This window comes from Enoplosus armatus, chromosome 8 (genome assembly GCF_043641665.1).
Source record: "Enoplosus armatus isolate fEnoArm2 chromosome 8, fEnoArm2.hap1, whole genome shotgun sequence".
NCBI classification, from domain to species: domain Eukaryota; kingdom Metazoa; phylum Chordata; class Actinopteri; order Centrarchiformes; family Enoplosidae; genus Enoplosus; species Enoplosus armatus.
Window position 1 is genome coordinate 3,685,496 of NC_092187.1, and position 18,979 is coordinate 3,704,474.

Sequence of the window (18,979 nt, forward strand, 5' to 3'; positions counted from 1 at the left end):
ATGGAGATCTCAACTTTCCTGCTGTCGAGTCTGGCTCTGCTCTTCGTTGGAGGGGATATTTTCACCAGGTGAGATCAGCCTCGCTTCTTACTTCTTGCAGGTGTCTTGTTAGGCTACTACGTCACCCCCACAGCCCATTGAAAAAAAATAAAAATAAAAAAATCAATACAAAGTTGGATAAACCATAAACTTAAAAGTCCCATCAGAAAAGGCAAACAATAAGGATTACATTATGGAGGACAGCATTATAAAACCCACACCTCTCTGTGGAGGGCAAATCACGAGGCATCAAAAATCAATTCCACTTCATAAAGATGAACATGAATTAAAGGTAAAATATCGTCCACGACTTCACCTTGTTCATATGAATGTGCAGGACGCCCTCCACATGCTTGCATGGAAATACTTCTCCACACCTACAAACCTGAAACCTGCTCTCTCCTCCTCTGCTGTGCCTCCAGGGCACGCGGACCTGATGACGCCATTTGCATAATGCATATGCATAGAAAGAGGTGATTGTTTTTTTAAAATTTTATTTATGGAGATGAATGCGAGGCGAGGTGAGTGGGTGCGTTTCAGAGAATGTCAGCCACCTCCGCGCCTGTTCGATAGGGGTCAAATATCAGATGGTGCAAGTGGATCAGAGGGGGCCCATCGGTGAGGGCATTCACAGGACTGATACAGCACATCTCTAATACTCTCTATAGCTCTGTAACCAGCAATGTAGAGCAGAGAGAGTTTGAGGAAAGGCAAGGGAACGAGCTGCCATCACAAATGTGCCACTGACTTCAGCTTTCAACGCCTCTTGTTTCGTGCTCGTTTTGCTAAAATGAGTCTGAGATTGAGATGCGAAGGTGATGAAAACACTGACCCTCTTGAGCGCAGAAAACCTCAAACCCCGCTGCCATTTAACGTGATTTTGCACGGCCATCGCATTGAAATTTAATCCAACCACGACCTCTGATCGTCAGTATTCTCCGGATTATAAGTGAACCCTCCTGCACAGATTTCTTGAATACAAAACAGCATGCTTTTGTCAGCCGGTTAAACCTGGTGCATCTAAACCAGATGGCGAGTTATAGCGCTTTGAATATTATATTCATGTTTTCAATAGAGGCCCACTGTACGTTCATGTGTGCGCAGTGGAAATGCCCTCATGCTCTTGTCCATGAGCTTTCACAAGCGTCCAATTCTTAGGATAACCAGCAGCTGAGCTCCAGTGTCCCCGAAGCCCATATACGCTGGCAAGTGCCTCCACTGAAAAGGGCAAAGGGTGAAGCTACTTAAGCTTTGGGTGAAATTTGGGCAAATCACTTCCATTGTCCCTCTTGGCTGCTCACCAGTAGAGGGAGTAACAGCTATTGTAATTGGATTTTCCTGCCTCTAGTCACTGCTGGGTTATTATTATTTTGTTCTCAGTACAATGCAGAGTGTAGGCTTTTTCTTGCACCTCATTATGTGTCCATTCTCTCTCTCTCTTTCTCTCCCTCACTCACACACACACACACACAATCACGCACGCACACACACACACACACACACACACACACTGCTGTTTTGCCTTTGGTGGTTGAAAGTTGCAAACTGCTTCCTTCCGTCGCCCCCCACCACTCCTCTGAACAGAAATACTGTGGTTCTCTTTTTAGCTCCTCGTTTATCCATTTCACAAAAGTTGCTTAGCTAAGTTCTGCCTCGCCACCTTTGGTGTGCCGTCAGTTTCACAGCCTTTCTTTCCAGCTGAAGTGTCACTTAGCCTTCACTTCACCAAACACAATCTGCATCATTATAAATACGTGCGTTCAGAAAACAGAACTCACCAACACGGTGTACGCAGATTGTACTGGACTTCCTCTGTAATCTCGTTGCTTTTTGTAACCTCAGTGGATAAGAGCAAAGGTATTTTGTATTTGGAGTACGTTTTTGGTGGAAAAACTGTAACTGTGAGTCCTGATATCTACACAATAAAAGATCTAATCAACAACATAGAGAGGGCTTTAGTTTATGAAAATGATAACTGAAGGAACACACACACAGTCAATTTGGCCATGATAAAAACATACAGTAGACATTTAACAATGAGGCTGGTGATATTTTGTATTATATATATATATATATATATATATATATATATATATATGCACAAACTCCATGAAAAGACCCACAATGAATCCTTTTAACAAGTGTTGCCAGTGTAGCTAAAGGCTATATCGTATGCCTCTGTGGCTCCATTGTTGTCCAAAAATGATACTATCCTGATGCTGTAAATACTTATCAGCACACCAGATGTGTATTTATCCAAGGCTGAAAACAGTCCCCAGGGATTGCACCCAGGGAATGACTTATACTCTTTTAAAAAGGACCTGTTTTTTAAGATTTATGTCTGCAGTTGGAACCAGTGGGCTTGGGGCTGAGAGCCATATACAGGGTAGGAAAGTCAGAAAGTACTGGGAGACAGAGTAACGCATTGTTGGGTTTATGCTGTGTCTGAAATCTTTATAGTTTACATTAGACACTCAGTAATTTATTGTAACGTGGACAGTAAAATCGAGATGTCGGACACTAACTGACAGGTGTAGCATTATTGCATTTTTTTTTATTCCATTGCAAACATTTTACAGTGATCATGATGCATAGTGCTTGTATAGTGCAATATATAGAAAATAGGGAGTACAAAATACAGAATAACATCTCCCTTACGCTTCAATGTTAATAGACCTTTGTCCCTGCGGGCAGTTTTTATGAAGAAAAAACGGTCTTTTCGTCTAGCCAGATAGTTTGTGGCTACATCTTCTTTTACCATTCCCCCCCTTGCAAGTATTTATAACTTTGCTGACAGCGAAACGTGAAAAAATAACCAAATTCATGGGTAGAAGTGTTGACTACAAGAACGCTTCCTGGAGCTGGATCTTCTGGTGGTTTTCCTGTGAACGGCTTTTAGTGTGAGGCTGCTGAATGAAGTGTTGACTCTGCAGTGATAATATATTTACAATCTATTCAGCTCTGGTTGCAGCAGATCAGTCCACAGTGAGGCTGCTATCTGGTCAACAAAGGTAGAAACAGGGAAAATCCAAGCACCATAGACTCCCATGTCATGTAGATGCTGCCAGAAAAAGCTGAACGTAGTGAGACTTCACCCCCCCCCCCCCCCTTTCTGCAAGTTAAACATAATTTCACCATTGTGAGCTGAGAGGAAGTGGAAAGAAGTTATTATAGTTCGTGACTGCAGGCAACTTACATTATCTTAAAAGTCATATCTAAAACTATGTATGGCAATATGAGAGCAAAGGAATCTGGATTTAATGTGACTGAAGTAAGATAATGACAATAATGAGCACTCAAGTTCTAAAAAACAACTACTGCATTGAAATACTATATTATTATATTATATATATATCATATTATTTCAGCTATACACAACTACAGCTCCCACGATGCTTAGCTGTAGGCCCCAGGGCCCCGGACAGTCAAGTCCTGGGGCCCCAAGCACTGATTGCATATGTGTTTATTTGCAATATGCAGAGGGACCCTGTTTCAAAATCAAATCTTAACTTATGTATTATTTCAGGTGATATCATTCTCACATGGAGTATATTTCTAGATACATTTGTACTAAATCAAATGATCATAAACTAGCTAACACAAAAACAGGTGAGGAGGGGTAGTATTCCATGTCAGAAGTGCTGGTTGGCTTCTGGGGCTCTCTGCTAAATATAATGAAATGAAATACAAAATGCAATCTAACATTTGTAGTCTGCTGTGGATAAAATAGCAGATACACACACAGAGCACAGAGAGTGGAGGACTGGGGGGTCAATAGGAGCCCATTGCTCTTTCAATTTCATCATATTTTACAGTCCAGTTCAATCGTAGATACTTATTCATCTTACAATATGGACAGAAAAGCTCAGCAGTGTGTTTCAGCTATTCAAACGGACAGGCAGGGGCGGTAGGACCGAAGCCATTTCGTTTTTATGTGTACACATAAGACATGTCCAAACATGGACATATTATGGTTTAGCAAGATGTGATGCAGCGGGAGTTAATCCCAACATGCCATGATCTTTATGGTCTGTCACACTCGTCCTTAAACCTGCACTCAAGTGACACCGTGCTCCTAACTAATCTGTATAAGAGGCTGAGTCAGCAGATAAATCCCCCCCTACTGTCCAGAGAGTACATTTCCCAATAACACAGTGATTTGATCATGTCCCTCTGGCTGCATGAACTGCCTCTAAAGCCCCGCTCTGCTCTGGCAGCAGGCTGAGGTGGTGCAGGGACACTTCGGTGCTTCCACTAAAAGCCTCCTACTCAATATAAGGTGACGCACCGCAAGTAAACAGCATAAAGACGCAATTTATTCCAATACTTCTGTTTTCTTATCCAATGGAAATTTAACAAATACATATTAATTAATTTGTGTAGGAATAGTTTTTTCTTTTTTAAATAAAATTCCTCTATAAGCAAATCAAATCTGACATGTAGCCATATCTTATCTCTTCTCGGGGGGCATACTCGAAGGGATTTAGCAATTTCGGGGGGTATTCATTCTAAAATTCCAAATTTACACATGATAGATATTTTGTATGCTGATTCCACTATTAAATGTGTGTTCTTAAATTATTTGCATACATATTCTATTACTATTAACCAGTTATTCCCTTTGAAGTAGAGCTCCACGATTAACTAAAATAACAGCTAGGGGACATTTCATGTTCTCTGGAACTAAATACGAAGAAAGTCATTCAGTCTGCGTCGGTACATGCTTTACAGTTCATCCCATAATCACAATGCTGAAAGGGACGTGTCATGTTTATTTACTTAGTTTAGTCCAGTAAAGGAGCAGTGCGTGGCAACATGCCGTACATCCAGTGATGAAAGCTATTCAAGGACAAATGTCATATTCAAATTTGGAGAAGCTCTGTTTTTTTCAGGCTCACTGACCCGAACGCCCGGCAGCATGTTCCACCCTGTTAAGGAGAAACCTGCTCTGCTGTAAATCTCTTCTGTCCTGTACAGTATGTTTATCCAGCTGATCCCACTACAGATTTCATACGTATAGAGAGGCGATCCTATAACTAGAGGAACAGGGTTCAGACTTTCACACTGCTGAAGTGTCCTTGAGCAAGACCCCTGACTTCCCTGCAGAAAGAGGGACAAAGAACAAGAGTTGTTCCCACCATCTTGGAGAGTTTATCTTTGTCCATTCTGACCAGTTTTGAGAACGTGTCAAGGAATTAGCTGTTTTTTTTTTTTTTTAATTTTATTCTCATAAATATTCTGATAAAAGTTGGGATTTATTTTGGAAGCATTTGGTTTGATTTTGACCAAAAGTAGACTGCAGGAGTTTTTGAAATCAACTCTTCAGTACAGGGAAGACTAGCTGCATTAGACTGTGCAGGAAATCATTGTTAATTGTGTCTTAGCTTATTCTAATTTGTCTCAGATAACATAGCGTTTGCTGAACCATAACGTTTTATTTGATTTATCATTTCAGCTGAAATTGCCTTCAAAACCAGAGCATACATACAACTAATACGCTTCTTACAACAATCCACTGTTGTCCTATCCTTGTATCCAAGATGTCCGGACTTCTAGTCCCTAATAGAGCCAAGCTCCAAACATTTCCCATAGTGCAACAAGTAGCATCTTTTTGGTAAACCTCAAATTCCATGCCATGTTTGTAAAACAGTCTCTTAAATCAAAGCCAAATTTTCTTTTGGAAAACTCCTCCAGTGCCAGAAACAATGAAAACATTCCCTAACCTTAAGCAATGTGTGTTTTAGTAGCTTAAATCTCTCATGGGACTCAGGATGCTCGCCCTGGTCTCCAGTGTCAAAGTCCTGTGCTTTGTACACCCACCTTCCCTATGACTTCTGCGTGGTACAAGAAGTAGCACTCCCTTGACAGGACATTTGACACACTCCAGGCTGCAATTATGCAATTCAAAATACATTTAGCAAAAGAAATTAGTAGTATATAAATGTAATTTCTAAGAGACGGGGTTGTTGGGGCACACTTGCATAGGTTTACTCAGAGGCCACTGACAGCCTCAGTACCAGTCCTCCATCACCTGGCGTACAGTTAGTTCACCTAGCATCCTTTTTTATTCAACTACCTGTAATGGAAAGAAGTTTTGACCTCTTAAAGTTTGGACAAACACATTTTTCCCCTTCCTTTTCTTTTCCCTTTAGCACACTTCTAATCATTCGTCCACTTCCTATTTCACTATATCTTTTCACAGCATTTCCCATTTTCTTTGTTGCTTATATGATAACGAGAAGGGTGTGGGAAAGATTGGACAGAAATAAATGACGTGTGCTATACATTACGTTCATTTGGCAGACACCTTCGTCCAAAGCGACTTACAATAATAAGTGCACAATAAGGGAGCAAGACCTAGACATCATCCAACACTGTACATTGTAAAAATGTATCCCTACTAAACAAATAACTAAAAGCATGTTCAGTGCTACAGCATTTCTTTTTAAACAAGACATAGAGAAGTGCAAGCAAGACTTGCTGAGATGTAGTCCGACATTGTTGGTTTTTAGCCTGCGGCGGGAGATGGGCAATAGTTCTGCTGTCCTGACTTCAGTGGGGAGCTCATTCCAGCGCTGTGGAGCCAGAACGCTGAAGAGCCCTGACCGAGATGAGCGACCACAGGGTCCACATAAATGTGAATAAGGAATTTAAAAAATAAAAGAGCCAGTAAAAGATAAATACGAGAGTGAAATTAAACGTCATTTTCAATTCAAAGGGACCGGATATAAAGGAAGAAATGCATTATTCATTTAGGTGATCATTTCAAACTTTGAACACATGAAATAAAGATTTAGTGAAGTATGTCACTTCGGGGTCTCCGTACTTAAGTGTCCAATGTGTTGAACATTATGGACGAGTGCTAATGTAGTCAATAAAAAGAGCTGTTTGAAAAGCAATCTATTATTCATTGTTGTCCGTTAATGCAGCACACACACACACACACACAGTACACACACATCGTCATATGGACGGAGCAGCTGCCTGTTGATACGTACAGCTTATTTATGTTTTATTATGATGTATCCAAATGGATTTTTGATGCTTTTGCAATGCTGCTCATCGATGCCAATAAAACAAATGAGTTATTAATTAGAGTGAGGATCACGGGACCAGCGCTCTGCTCCTGTTCAGGTAACTAGCAGTGTCAGTATATAAAAGTAATTGGGCTTGTTAGTGTGTGCTGCACATTGCGTTCACACACACAAAAAAAAAAAAAAAAGAACGATGCCATAAATTTGAGAGAGGCTGCTGCTCTTTGTCTTTGCTCTCCTCCGTCTCCTCTCCCCATCTGTTTAATGTTAGCTCATAAACAGACGGGTGCAGATCCAGGCCTCGGGAGAGACGTTTAATGAAAGTGAAATAGAGAACGAAGAGGAGCGTCTGGAAATACACTCTCTCAAATGTTTGTCATGGTTGGAGGGGTGAGAAAATAGAGAGGTGCAAATGTTTAGTGAATCTCCATAGAGAGCAATCAGATGTGCGACCCCGTACACGTCTTTTTAACAGCATACAGTAATATTTCTTTTTCCTTGGAGAGCTGTGTGTGAGCTGTTCTGTTTGGCTTTTTGTGGTCATAAAAATGTTAATTCGGGTCAGTTAATAAAGAAATAAACTTTTCTCAAACAACATTTACAGAGTCAGAGAAAGCCTCTAGAGAGCAGCATTTAATTAAAGCAATAATCTGTGACATTTGAAATAAACGTTTGAAGCAATTATTGATAAGAAATCAGGGATTCAAGATTCAGTCGGTCGATAAAAGCTTGCACATTTTCGGCGTCTGCTACTTTTGGATTCAAAATCTTCTGGTGCACCGGAAGTGACACGCTTCTGATGTGTTTAGAATAAATAGAAGAAGAGCTGCATATGAGCTGCAACAGCCACCAACTGATAAACAGGTCTATAAATACCGCTCGTACTAGAATCATTCTTGATAACTGTGGGAAACTCAGACAGGAAAGTTCAGGGATTGTAACGCTAAGTATGAGGAAGTGCTATAAAATCACAGTAAACCCATTAATCTGATCACCTCGTACACACGACACAGCAGTAAGTTCGTTCATAAAACGACAAACACAGTAGTAGCAGACACACACTTCCACACATTGTCTCGTCCCCCCCTGCGAGGAGGCCTGTTTGACCTTGGTGTGTTAACGGATTTCTTGAAGGAAAAGCTCTTTATTTCCAGATTTAGAAACTGCCAATTAGTGAAGAAATCCAGGAGTCACATAGTGATTAATTAATTCACTCAGTGCTCCCATTTATTTCAGACATGACAGTGATTGCCAGACTAAAAATACATCTGCCACTACAAAATGGATTCACTGAGGAAATGTTAATGTCATGGCAGAAATGCTGTTTTGTTTTTAGAGACGAGCAAATATGTTTAGTTACATATTGTTTTGCTGTGGGGGTCAGTTAGCTGCGGGTGTAAAGCTTTGCTCTGCAGGAAGTCGACTCTCTTCAAATGTCAGCCTTATTTCAAAGGTCACTCAATGGCTTTTCATTGTTGCTCAATAATAACACCTTCGATCGAGCCCCCATATGTTCCATTTCCCTGTCAATGCCACCACCAGCCCTTTGTGGCTTTGAATGTCAGCGAAACCTTCAATTTGTTTAATTACTGAAACCTTTAATTTAATCTATTTATTGTACACCAGTCAGCTCTTTCACCTCTGGGTGACAGCATTGCCTCTAAAATCTGATTCTGTACCACAGAGCGCATATTAAATATGAAATATGAAAAGCATATGATCATATTATTGAAACCTCGTCTCTCATGAGCAGGTGTAACCGACTTGACTTAAACTGAAATATATAAAAGTCCACACTGTATTACATATCTGCATGGTATCTGTTTACAGGCCCGCTGGTTTAGTATGCAAAACTGCCACCTGGTGGTATCTGAGCTGAGCTGCTCTTGTTAAATCCTACACTGAGGCAGTGGTTGTCAGTGTGGGCTCTGGGCCCCTCTAGCAGTCCCTGAGGGCTCCAGGGGCCTCAGGGGAGTCCTTTTATACCAGCGACTAGTTTTAATTTCGCTATTAGTCCCCTCCTGAGAGGTTAGAGGAATTGGAAATCCATAAAGACAGCTCGAATCCAGGTGTCACTGTCCCAAACTAGAAACAGCCATGTAATAAAGTGCTAACTTGTTCAGGATGAAAGCCTTAATAAACGGGTATGTGCAGTCTCAGAAGAACCTATTTCAACTCAAATAAAAAGGTTTGGAGGCTGGTGGACTGCATGTCACAGCTTGATGTTCATTCTGAGCTGTGTGAAATCTGAAGCTACACTGGTAGATTTGGATCTGCTGTCAAAAAAGAAACACGACTGAAGAAAAATATGCCAACCAGGCTTTAACCAGTGTGGCTTTGGTATGCTGATACAAGCACAGATACTTGAAAGGCTGCAGCTGATGGCTGGTATTTTGTGCTAACATTCAGTATCTTAGAATGTGATAATGCTCATGCAAAAATCCCCACCAATGACATATATTGAATGAATGTTTTCACAATATGCTTCTAATGATATCGCGTTATCATTCACGATTAAATTCTTCATTTGAATTATTTTGGAACACATCCATTTTACTTACTATGACTTATAGATACAATTACAGCACACAGATAAAAAAAAACAGCATGCGTTATCCCACTTAAATCTCTTTAAATATTTTACGAGGCAGATTAATTATATGTACAGATTTAACACACAAAATACGGGAGAGATTTAGAAAATTTGGATTTATGGTATATGCCATCAGTGCCACAGTATAAAATAACCTTTATTGCCTCATGTGTTGAAAAAAAATCTACAAATAAAAACACGATTAAATAGGTTTGTAACATTTTGTTATTTCCATAGAATTGAGTTGGAGATCCCTCCATGTTCTAAATACAGAATGCGAATTATACTCAAATTTAAAGCTGGAGCCGCGGTATCGAGGTCCCGCCCATACACCTGCCTGACCCAATCGCGAGCACACCACAGTCAATCACAGCCGTCAATCATGACGTCTCAAACCCTTTTTATGGCATCAAATAACTAATTAAAACCAAACTCATCACAAAAATGACCACTTGAACAAACATCAGCGTGACAACAACTACCTAAAATGACAACGTTTTTCCCAAAGATGGTTTCTTTGAGGTATACTTTGATTTTTGTGTTTGGCCCTTGTCCTATCTGCTAACATGGAGGAGGCGGGGTTTATGACCTATACTGCAGCCAGCCACCAGAGGGCGATCAAGACGTTTTGGCTTTACTTTTTGGGAGCTGTCATGTCGTCCATCTTTATATACAGTTCATGGTACAGACCAACAGCTAATATTGTCTTGTATTCAGAGGTTTGTTTTTATCTGTGCATGCTCCTGACTGTATCTGAGGCTCGGCCAGGCTTTCCTGTGGACACCTGTGGACGGACAACCGCTGAAGGCCGCTGTGTTTGCTGTTTGTCTCCTTTAGGGCCATGCTGAGTGACATTGGGGACTATGTAGGTAAAGACATTGAAATATCCTGGTTACCAAATCTGGATGAGTTAATGAAGGGCTATGCCAGAAATTTTCGCCCTGGGATAGGAGGTGAGTATGAGATCTACTGCTTGTGGCGTTGGGTTGCATTTCACCCCCTCACATTTACAGCCATCCTTAGCATCACCCAACCCAAGTGACAGCAACATGGACGTTCACATTTCATTTTCCAATTCCATTATCTTTAGAGGTCTCTTTGTTTTTAGTTTTTTTTATTGCGCAACATTGGAACAAAGCTGTGTTCAACTTACGTAAATGCCCGCTTTGGCTCTTCATGTAAGGTGAATCATTTGTTAAGGACACGGAAAAGACGTAAGTTGAAGAGAAGCTTTGCTGAGGGGATTATCGAGGACGATGCCCTTCAAGGGCAAGAGGGAGATGGGCGGTGCAAACAATGAGCACCGCTCTGGAGACTTTGCTAAGAATGGCTGCAAGATGTGAAACATCCAATGACCACAGCGATAGATTTCTCAATCTCACAGCTTAACTCAGCTGAGCAAAGGTGAAAATGTGGAGCAGGAGCACCGCTACCACCACACACGCCGCCCTGTGCACCACACGCCTACACAGACCATCATGACCCAGCATCATGTGGTGACTGCATTCCTATTGATGTAACATTATAATGACCACTGAGGAATCATGTCTGTTATTTGGAGTAATTCCCTTCATTCAACCCACATCCCATAGCCTTTCAGTATAGAGATATGGTGGTGTCATTATACATCACATACATATGAAACTGACACTGGTTAAAAAAGGGATTCATAAATAGGTTTTTCATCTTGAAAATGAGATAACATTCACAAATATGACTTTGCAGTCACAAACAAATGTCGTTGATAAATCTTTTTTGGAACAATCCAAGAGAATCCACAACAGCAAGGTGACAATACAAACAAAGTATTTCTGAATCAAATTCATTTCTTGGGAGTCATACAGAAGAAATCTAGTTAATATTGATAGATATTTCCTTATCAACCTTGCTGTGGGGAACATCTCAAAAATCCAAAAATGCACACAATTTGATTTGTGCAAATGGAAAACCGTATTTGTGAACAAAATCATTTTTTTTTGGTCTGTACAAAAGGATTTCTGCATCTCACATTTTTACATTACATTCATTGACATTACATGATATTCATTTTTCAGATGCTTTTGTCCAAGGCAACTTACTACTTACTATATCGTTAAATTCCACGTCTCCCAACAAACAGCTAAGAGCGTTTTCAGTGCTGCATTACGTAGAAGTAATTAAAAAAAACAAAAAATCCACATCTAAGAAAAAATCTGCTATAGCTGTTTTAGACAAAACAAAATCTTTGCCACTTTTGAGCTCTCTTGGCCTCCGTATATTTCAGTAAGAGCTAGCGTGATTTCCAGAATGCAAAACACATTTTGGACATTTTTTTGCAAATGCAGCTTTATTGCATTTGTAAGGCACTTCACGCATTCGTGGATGTTATTGTACTTGCTTAATGTTTAAATAAATAACATATTTCAAGTTTTATGAAGCAAAATGAAAGCCACATTAACATTCAGTATTGTTATGGTAAGACTATCCAACTCCACTGGAGCATACTATGTAAAAGATGCTCATTGTTGCATCAGGTGACAGTCTCTAAACGCTCTCCTGCTGACCTTGGTGTATAATAACACCCTTTACACCAATTGTAAATCCCCTCACACTGTACACATCCAGTGTATGGCCAATAGGATAGGATTTGCTAGCAATTGTTAGGGGAAGTTGTTGAGTGGTGGGGAATGGTAATGTATGATTCCTTAATGTTCAGTATAAATAGCCTTTCTGTTCTGCATCAGTGAGCCCCCCCGTAGTTTCTGCCCTGTAGCATCCGATCACAGGGGCACACTCCATGCTAATCATGAAGCAAACTGTTGAGTGAAAATGCTACAGTGTGTGTGTGTGTGTGTGTGTGTTGGCAGAAGCTCACTCTGTGCGAGTCCATGAAAGCCCAGTGCTGTTTGTGAATGCCCACAGTGCGATGTGCCACTTAGCATGGTTAAACTGGATAATGCTTAATCTCTATGCACTGTAGGAGTGTTTGAGACATGGGAGGATGGTAGGTGGGTGGGAAACAGATGGGCGATGGGAGGGGCTGATGGAGTCAGAATGAGCAGAGAAGGTGTGTGTGTGTGTGTGTGTGTGTGTGTGTGTATTTGAACCTGGGAGGGGGCAGGTTTGCTTTCTTTTCTCACTTCTCCCCCTACAGGTCCACCAGTGAACGTGGCCATGGCTATTGAAGTGGCCAGCATTGACCACATCTCTGAAGCCAACATGGTATAGTATACAGTCCCTTTCTCCTCCCTTCTACAGCGAGATTCTCTATCATCCCTCAACTTCACTGTTGCGGCAAAGATCAAAGATTTGCTATTTGCATAATCCTGATTTATCCCACTTGAGGGTTTGAAAGTACTCAGTGTGAACATGTGTGACACATTGCCTGAGTTGTTAGATAATTTGATACTTTCATGGATTTTGTACGGTAAGAACCAAATCTAGTGGGAAGATTCACATTATATATGTGGCCATGATTCTTTTCCAAACAACAATTCTTTTCCGTCCTTAAAAAGTTGAAAGTCAAATCAAATAAGCATTCCGAGAAAGGCTTTCCCAAAGCCGAAACACGAATAGGAGATCAATAGATTGGGCAGAAATGTACAGTAGAAATGACACCAGAATCAGTATTTTATTATATTCGCCAGTTATGAAACATGATTTCATATCGATTCAACTTTGGGATTATTTCTGACAACGTCTACAAAAGAGTGTCTGTTTAATTTTAGATGTCAACTAATCTAGACTTACTTAACCCTTTCACGCATAGTGGTCACTACAGTGGACAGCTATTCAAAAGCTGTTTTCTTGCATATGCATGGGTTTTAATGGTATAGTTGCACATCAACCACCACAGTGGACGCTAGTGCGTCATCCCATACACTGCCACCCACTGGCCAGCCGTTGTAAGTGCAACACAAATGTCTCAAAACCAAGATGGCCAGCGGAAGGCCAGAAACGCTGAGCAGCTCAGGAACACCTTGCCAATCCTTCTATAGTAGGAGACCCTTGCAGGTAAATACAATTTGGTAACATCAAGTAACAACTAAGGAGTAATACAATTGTTAAAATTTCCATTTTATTCATTGGTGTGTTAAATGCATATTTCTTCAGTTGAAAACTCAAACGCATGCTGTCCACCCGAGTGGACATGTGAAGAACTTTGAAAAATGAACGTTTGAAAAAAATGAAGTTACATTTTTTTTTTCATGCCTAAAGAGAAATAAAAACACGTAGGAAAACAAATCCTGACTGAGGCTGTCATAATTCATGCATGACAGGGTTAAAATCATAGCTGTAGCAGTGATACATTTAGGGGTGGTTTTTCCCTTTAATGAGACACAACATTTGGAACGGTAACAGAAGTACCGTGATTGCCTGCAGTATGATTTAAGCTGTGAAAAAAAGATCATAAAATCATTTTGAAAATAATTATAATAAGATTATATTCAGTTTAGATAATCTACTTTAAATGTGTTATTTATGAGACCTACTGTGGAGAATTAAAATAAAGTGAATCCACTTGTACTCACAAGTGTTAGATTGCCACCAAACTGCAATAGTTAAAGGGGCACTCTTGGAATTTAGTTATGCACTCCCATTAAGTTTGTGGATTTTTGACAGACAAAAAAAGAATGGTCAAAATTGACGCAGCAGAGGCTGTTGTTTCCCCTTTTTCCCTTGTACTGTAACGGCAGAGATAGATGTTGCTTGTTTCCCCATGCCCATAACTCAGCCTTTATGTTTGTGTGTGTGTGTGTGTTGTTCCTGGCAGGAATACACCATGACCGTGTTCCTGCGGCAGAGCTGGCACGACGACCGCCTGTCCTACAATCACACCAACAAGACGCTGGGGTTGGACAGTCGATTCGTGGACAAGCTGTGGCTGCCCGACACCTTCATCGTCAACGCCAAATCTGCTTGGTTCCACGATGTCACCGTGGAGAACAAGTTGATCCGCCTGCAGCCCAACGGAGTCATTCTGTACAGCAGCCGGTATGAGCAAGCTGATTATTGTCTTCACTAGTCAGACTCAGACAGTCAGACAACACAGTCAGTGAGACTCTTCAGCTCTACAGTATGCTACTGGACTGTTTCTTCAATATGAGGAAGCTCTTGCTAGTTTCAGATTTTCTATGATTTTTTTTAAACTCGTGCCTTCAGAAACCTCAGTTGAGAGCACAGACTCTTATTTGCTTTAGTCTTTGGGAATGAAAATCCCTTACGAGCCATACCAGGACAGTAAATAGTTTTCTCAGTGGCAACTTCATAAAGCTTAAAAAATCTCTGATATGGTCTGATGTGCTTGTACATGGCAGATGTAAATAGATAGGGGAGGTAGGGGAATATGGAGAGGTGAAGGTAAAGGTAAAGTGGATTGAGGTGAATCATCAAAAGAGCTAAACTGGGTGTTACAGTCAGTATGCCGGCAGAATCCATGAAAGTTTAAACAAGACCATTCTATTGTTATCCAACTAGCTATATATATTTATATATATGCTATAACTATAATGGTGTACATTAAGTTTTGATTAACTGGGTTGTTTGTTCCTAGAATCACTTCGACGGTGGCGTGCGATATGGACCTGACCAAGTATCCCATGGATGAACAGGAGTGCATGCTGGACCTGGAAAGCTGTAAGTTGGGATTCACATAACGCCTTTCTCTTCCTTCACACATTGTCTGGGAAAATGTTGCTTTCTCTAGATGTATTCATGCCAAAGTAAAGTGATAAAGTATGATAAACAACCCTCACATTGATGCATCTTTATTGATGATAATAATAATAATGTCAGCTTTTCTTTCTATCTAGATGGTTACTCCTCAGAGGACATTGTGTATCACTGGTCAGAGAGTCAGAGACACATCCATGGCCTGGACAAACTGGAACTCTCCCAGTTCACCATCACAGACTATCGGTTTGTAACTGAGATGATGAACTTCAAATCTGGTGAGTATCCATTTTTAATTTCCTCTGTTTCATTTCTGTTGTTAAGGTTCGTGCCAGCACAGCCAGTGTGTGTGGAAGGCCCTTGCATGGTTCTTGAGTGTTTTATGCACTATGTACTATTTTGAGTTTCTGGACTTGGCTTGCTTCTTGTGTTGGAAAGCTCTGCACATTCTTTTTGAAGCAAGATTTTTTTTTTTAACTTCAGGCACTTCTGTGGTTATATTCTATGCATAGAAGGAATGGATCAAGTCAGGCTTGCCACTGAGCCAGGCAGGAGGTTTAGGAGATGATAGGAGTTGCTGCTGGGAAAATGCAGTTTGAAATACTACTCTATGACTTACATCTTGAAGCTTTGCCCCACCAGGGGCACAAGTGAGCAGACAGACGTTATATAATATCAGTGTCTGTGAAGGACAATTGGATATTTTCTTAATATGTAATTAGCTTCTTCAGTAAAGTAATTAAACACGGTGTCTACTTTTTGCTTCCTAGCGGGACGATTTCCAAGGCTCAGTCTTCGCTTCCAGCTGAGACGTAACCGAGGCGTCTACATCATCCAGTCATACATGCCTTCCATATTATTGGTTGCCATGTCCTGGGTATCCTTTTGGATCAGCCAATCAGCAGTCCCGGCTCGTGTATCCTTAGGTTGGTATTAGTTTGGTGGGGTCTGTTTTAACTAAAAATAAATTCCAGAAGGAGGAACTTAAATCATTCATCTGCAGAAAGGTTAAACCATGTTGCTATAGCAGATATTGAGCTTTCAGTAATAAGGCTAAGTCTAAAGCCATAATGAAAATGTTGCTATTCTTAGAGCCTCACCAGTACTGGGGCTTCACATGTAAAATTAATCCTGGTGGTGGCATCAATAGAAAGACAAAAAAGTGAAAATGGTGTATACCTTTGGTATTTTTTGTTTTTAAGGCAGTTTGATGATGAGGTTCTGAAGTTGTCCTGAAGGTGGCGCTAGTAGAAAGCTCATTAGATGTCCAAAATGGAAAAGGTTCATCCTCTGCTGAGCATGATATCCGCAATGCATATTGCCTAAATCTTATGGCAATATGCCCATTAGACATTGATTTTTCATGTGTAGAAGTGGAAGTTTGAGCAAACTGTCACCAAGGAGCAAAAACCATTAGCCAGCAAGTGCTGTTCCCTTCCAGTATTCTGAATATAATCTACTTTACTCTTCCTCTATGAAGGTAGGGATGATGATCATCATTATGATCAATTTGTGGCTTCAGACTTTATTATCCTGTCAAGAATCGGATTTTGCCAGAAAATGCCAGATAAATGTTGAATTAATAATCTGCAGCCATGCCAGCGGCTCTGTGAAGCTGGACATTGGCACAGTGGAGCTTTGAGCCACCACCAATATGCTAACATGCACACAATGACAATGCTAACATGCTGATATTTATAAACTTTGCAATGTTCATCTTAATTTAGCTTGTTAGCTTGCTAACAATTGTTAATTAGCACTTGACACAACATACAACTGAGGCTGATGGGAATGAAGATTGACCTGATGATGGTATATGAAAAGTCACCAAAGGGATTACCATCCTGAGAGAGACTGAATGTGAGAATGTCTGCACCAAATTTCATGTCAATCCATCCAATAGTTGTCGAGACATTTTACTCTAAACCACAAATGATGTCAACCTAGTGGTGGTGCTGGAGGAAAAGCCATGACAGCTTTGACCTGCTGGTGGCGCTAATACTGGCAATCCATCCAATAGTTGCTGAGATATTTCAGTCTGGACTAAAGTGGTTGAACGACCGACCGACAGACTGACATTCATAAAAACCCACAGTACCCTAATCTGTGCTTTGTTCCTCTGTTCTTTCCGCAGGGATCACGACCGTTCTTACCATGACCACGCTGATGGTAAGTGCCCGCTCCTCCCTGCCTCGAGCGTCGGCCATCAAGGCGTTAGACGTCTACTTCTGGATCTGTTACGTGTTTGTGTTCGCAGCACTCATTGAGTACGCCTTCGCTCACTACAACGCCGACTACCGACTCAAAGAGAAGGCCAAGGTGAAGGCCAACAAGCTCAGCTCCGAGGTGAGGAAATCATTCCCGTCATGTACTTCCATCAGCCGATAACAATGTAGAGCTTCAGGGGGGTGTTGTGAGTAATGAGCATGCCCGTCAAACGTAGACCTGGGCCGGGTTTCAAACCCCATTGTTGACAAGCATCCATCCCACTGACCTTCAGCAAGACAATGAATCCGCATAGAGCGTAATGAGATAATAGAAGATTTCCCTTCAGGGAGTAATAGCGGTTCTCATCATGCTGTCTGTTTCCTTTGCTGCTGATATCAATTTTACTGAGTTATACCTTCAGAATAGGAGATGCTGACTTGCTGTTTTATTTTTTATATATACACAAAAATTCAACAATAAACACAATATTAAGCAAAAGCTGGTGATATACCGAGAACAAAAGAAAAATGAGGACAAAGACATGAAAAGATGAGTGAAGTGAGGGAATTGTGATTGAAAATGTGCGGTGACTCAGTACGTTGATGTGAGTGAAACCACAGCTATAAAAACTTACCACTGTCGAAGCAACATTTCAAGATATAATAAACCCTAGTTTTCTCTCATAATCAAGACTTGAGGACTTCTTTTAGGAGTAGCTCTTCTGGACAGTAATGTTTCATTATCAAAATATCTAATGGTTTTTTAAAATGTGCCACAGTGCCCAGGGTTAAATGTTTTTATTGCAAAAATACAGAAAGTTAAAAATTCCTCTAAAATCTATAAACATCTGTACAAAAAAAATGCACAAATAAAATGTAGATGCTTCTATTAATAAACAAAAGAGTGGACAATGTCATATTAGCATTGCAAAACATGAATTTTTTTAAATGCTAAATATCAAAAGTCAAAAAGAGAGGGTTAGAGTGGATTCTATGCAAATAGTTCACTAAGTGGCAGAGGGGCAAACTGTCACTTTTGCCTGATTTGTCAAATATCTAATGCTGAATGACTTAAAACTCTACCCGGTGAATAAAGTGCTTGCATGCCTCTCTCTGTGATCTCCCCACAGTCCATTGTGAAGAACGGCAAACAGGCTATGGTTCTGTTTTCACTGTCAGTAACCGGCATGAACCAGGGTGTGATGATTTCCAACCGGCAGGGGCGGCCCCAGCGCTCCAGCAGCGAAATCCCCGGAGAGGGCGGCAGCGAGGAGGCCGAGCCGAGGAGGAGAAGGTCCAGGCAAACCGAGGAGAGCAAGGAGGAGAAGAAGTGCTGTTCCAAGTGCGTCTGCAAGCCCATTGATGCCGATACCATCGACATCTACGCCCGGGCCGTGTTCCCTTTCACTTTTGCAGTGGTGAACGTGATCTACTGGGTGGCGTACACCATGTGA

At 40.9% G+C, this 18,979-nt stretch overlaps 1 protein-coding gene across 1 annotated transcript; it reads left to right on the top strand.

Annotated features, from left to right (window-relative positions):
- Window positions 1–18,979, top strand: gabrd (gamma-aminobutyric acid type A receptor subunit delta). Its single transcript, XM_070910021.1, has 9 exons — window positions 1–68; window positions 10,504–10,619; window positions 12,800–12,867; window positions 14,420–14,640; window positions 15,200–15,282; window positions 15,459–15,596; window positions 16,089–16,244; window positions 17,453–17,664; window positions 18,656–18,979. The coding sequence occupies exons 1-9, from the start codon at window positions 1–3 to the stop codon at window positions 18,977–18,979; spliced, it is 1,386 nt and encodes a 461-aa protein (XP_070766122.1).

What these genes read in the sequence shown, in the direction of transcription:
- gabrd (XM_070910021.1), top strand. Translation starts at nt 1, where the DNA reads ATGGAGATCTCAACTTTCCTGCTGTCGAGTCTGGCTCTGCTCTTCGTT. An exon ending in GGAGGGGATATTTTCACCAG is followed by an intron (nt 69 to 10,503) that starts GTGAGATCAGCC and finishes TGTCTCCTTTAG; the next exon opens with GGCCATGCTGAGTGACATTG. An exon ending in CCCGGCTCGTGTATCCTTAG is followed by an intron (nt 16,245 to 17,452) that starts GTTGGTATTAGT and finishes TTCTTTCCGCAG; the next exon opens with GGATCACGACCGTTCTTACC.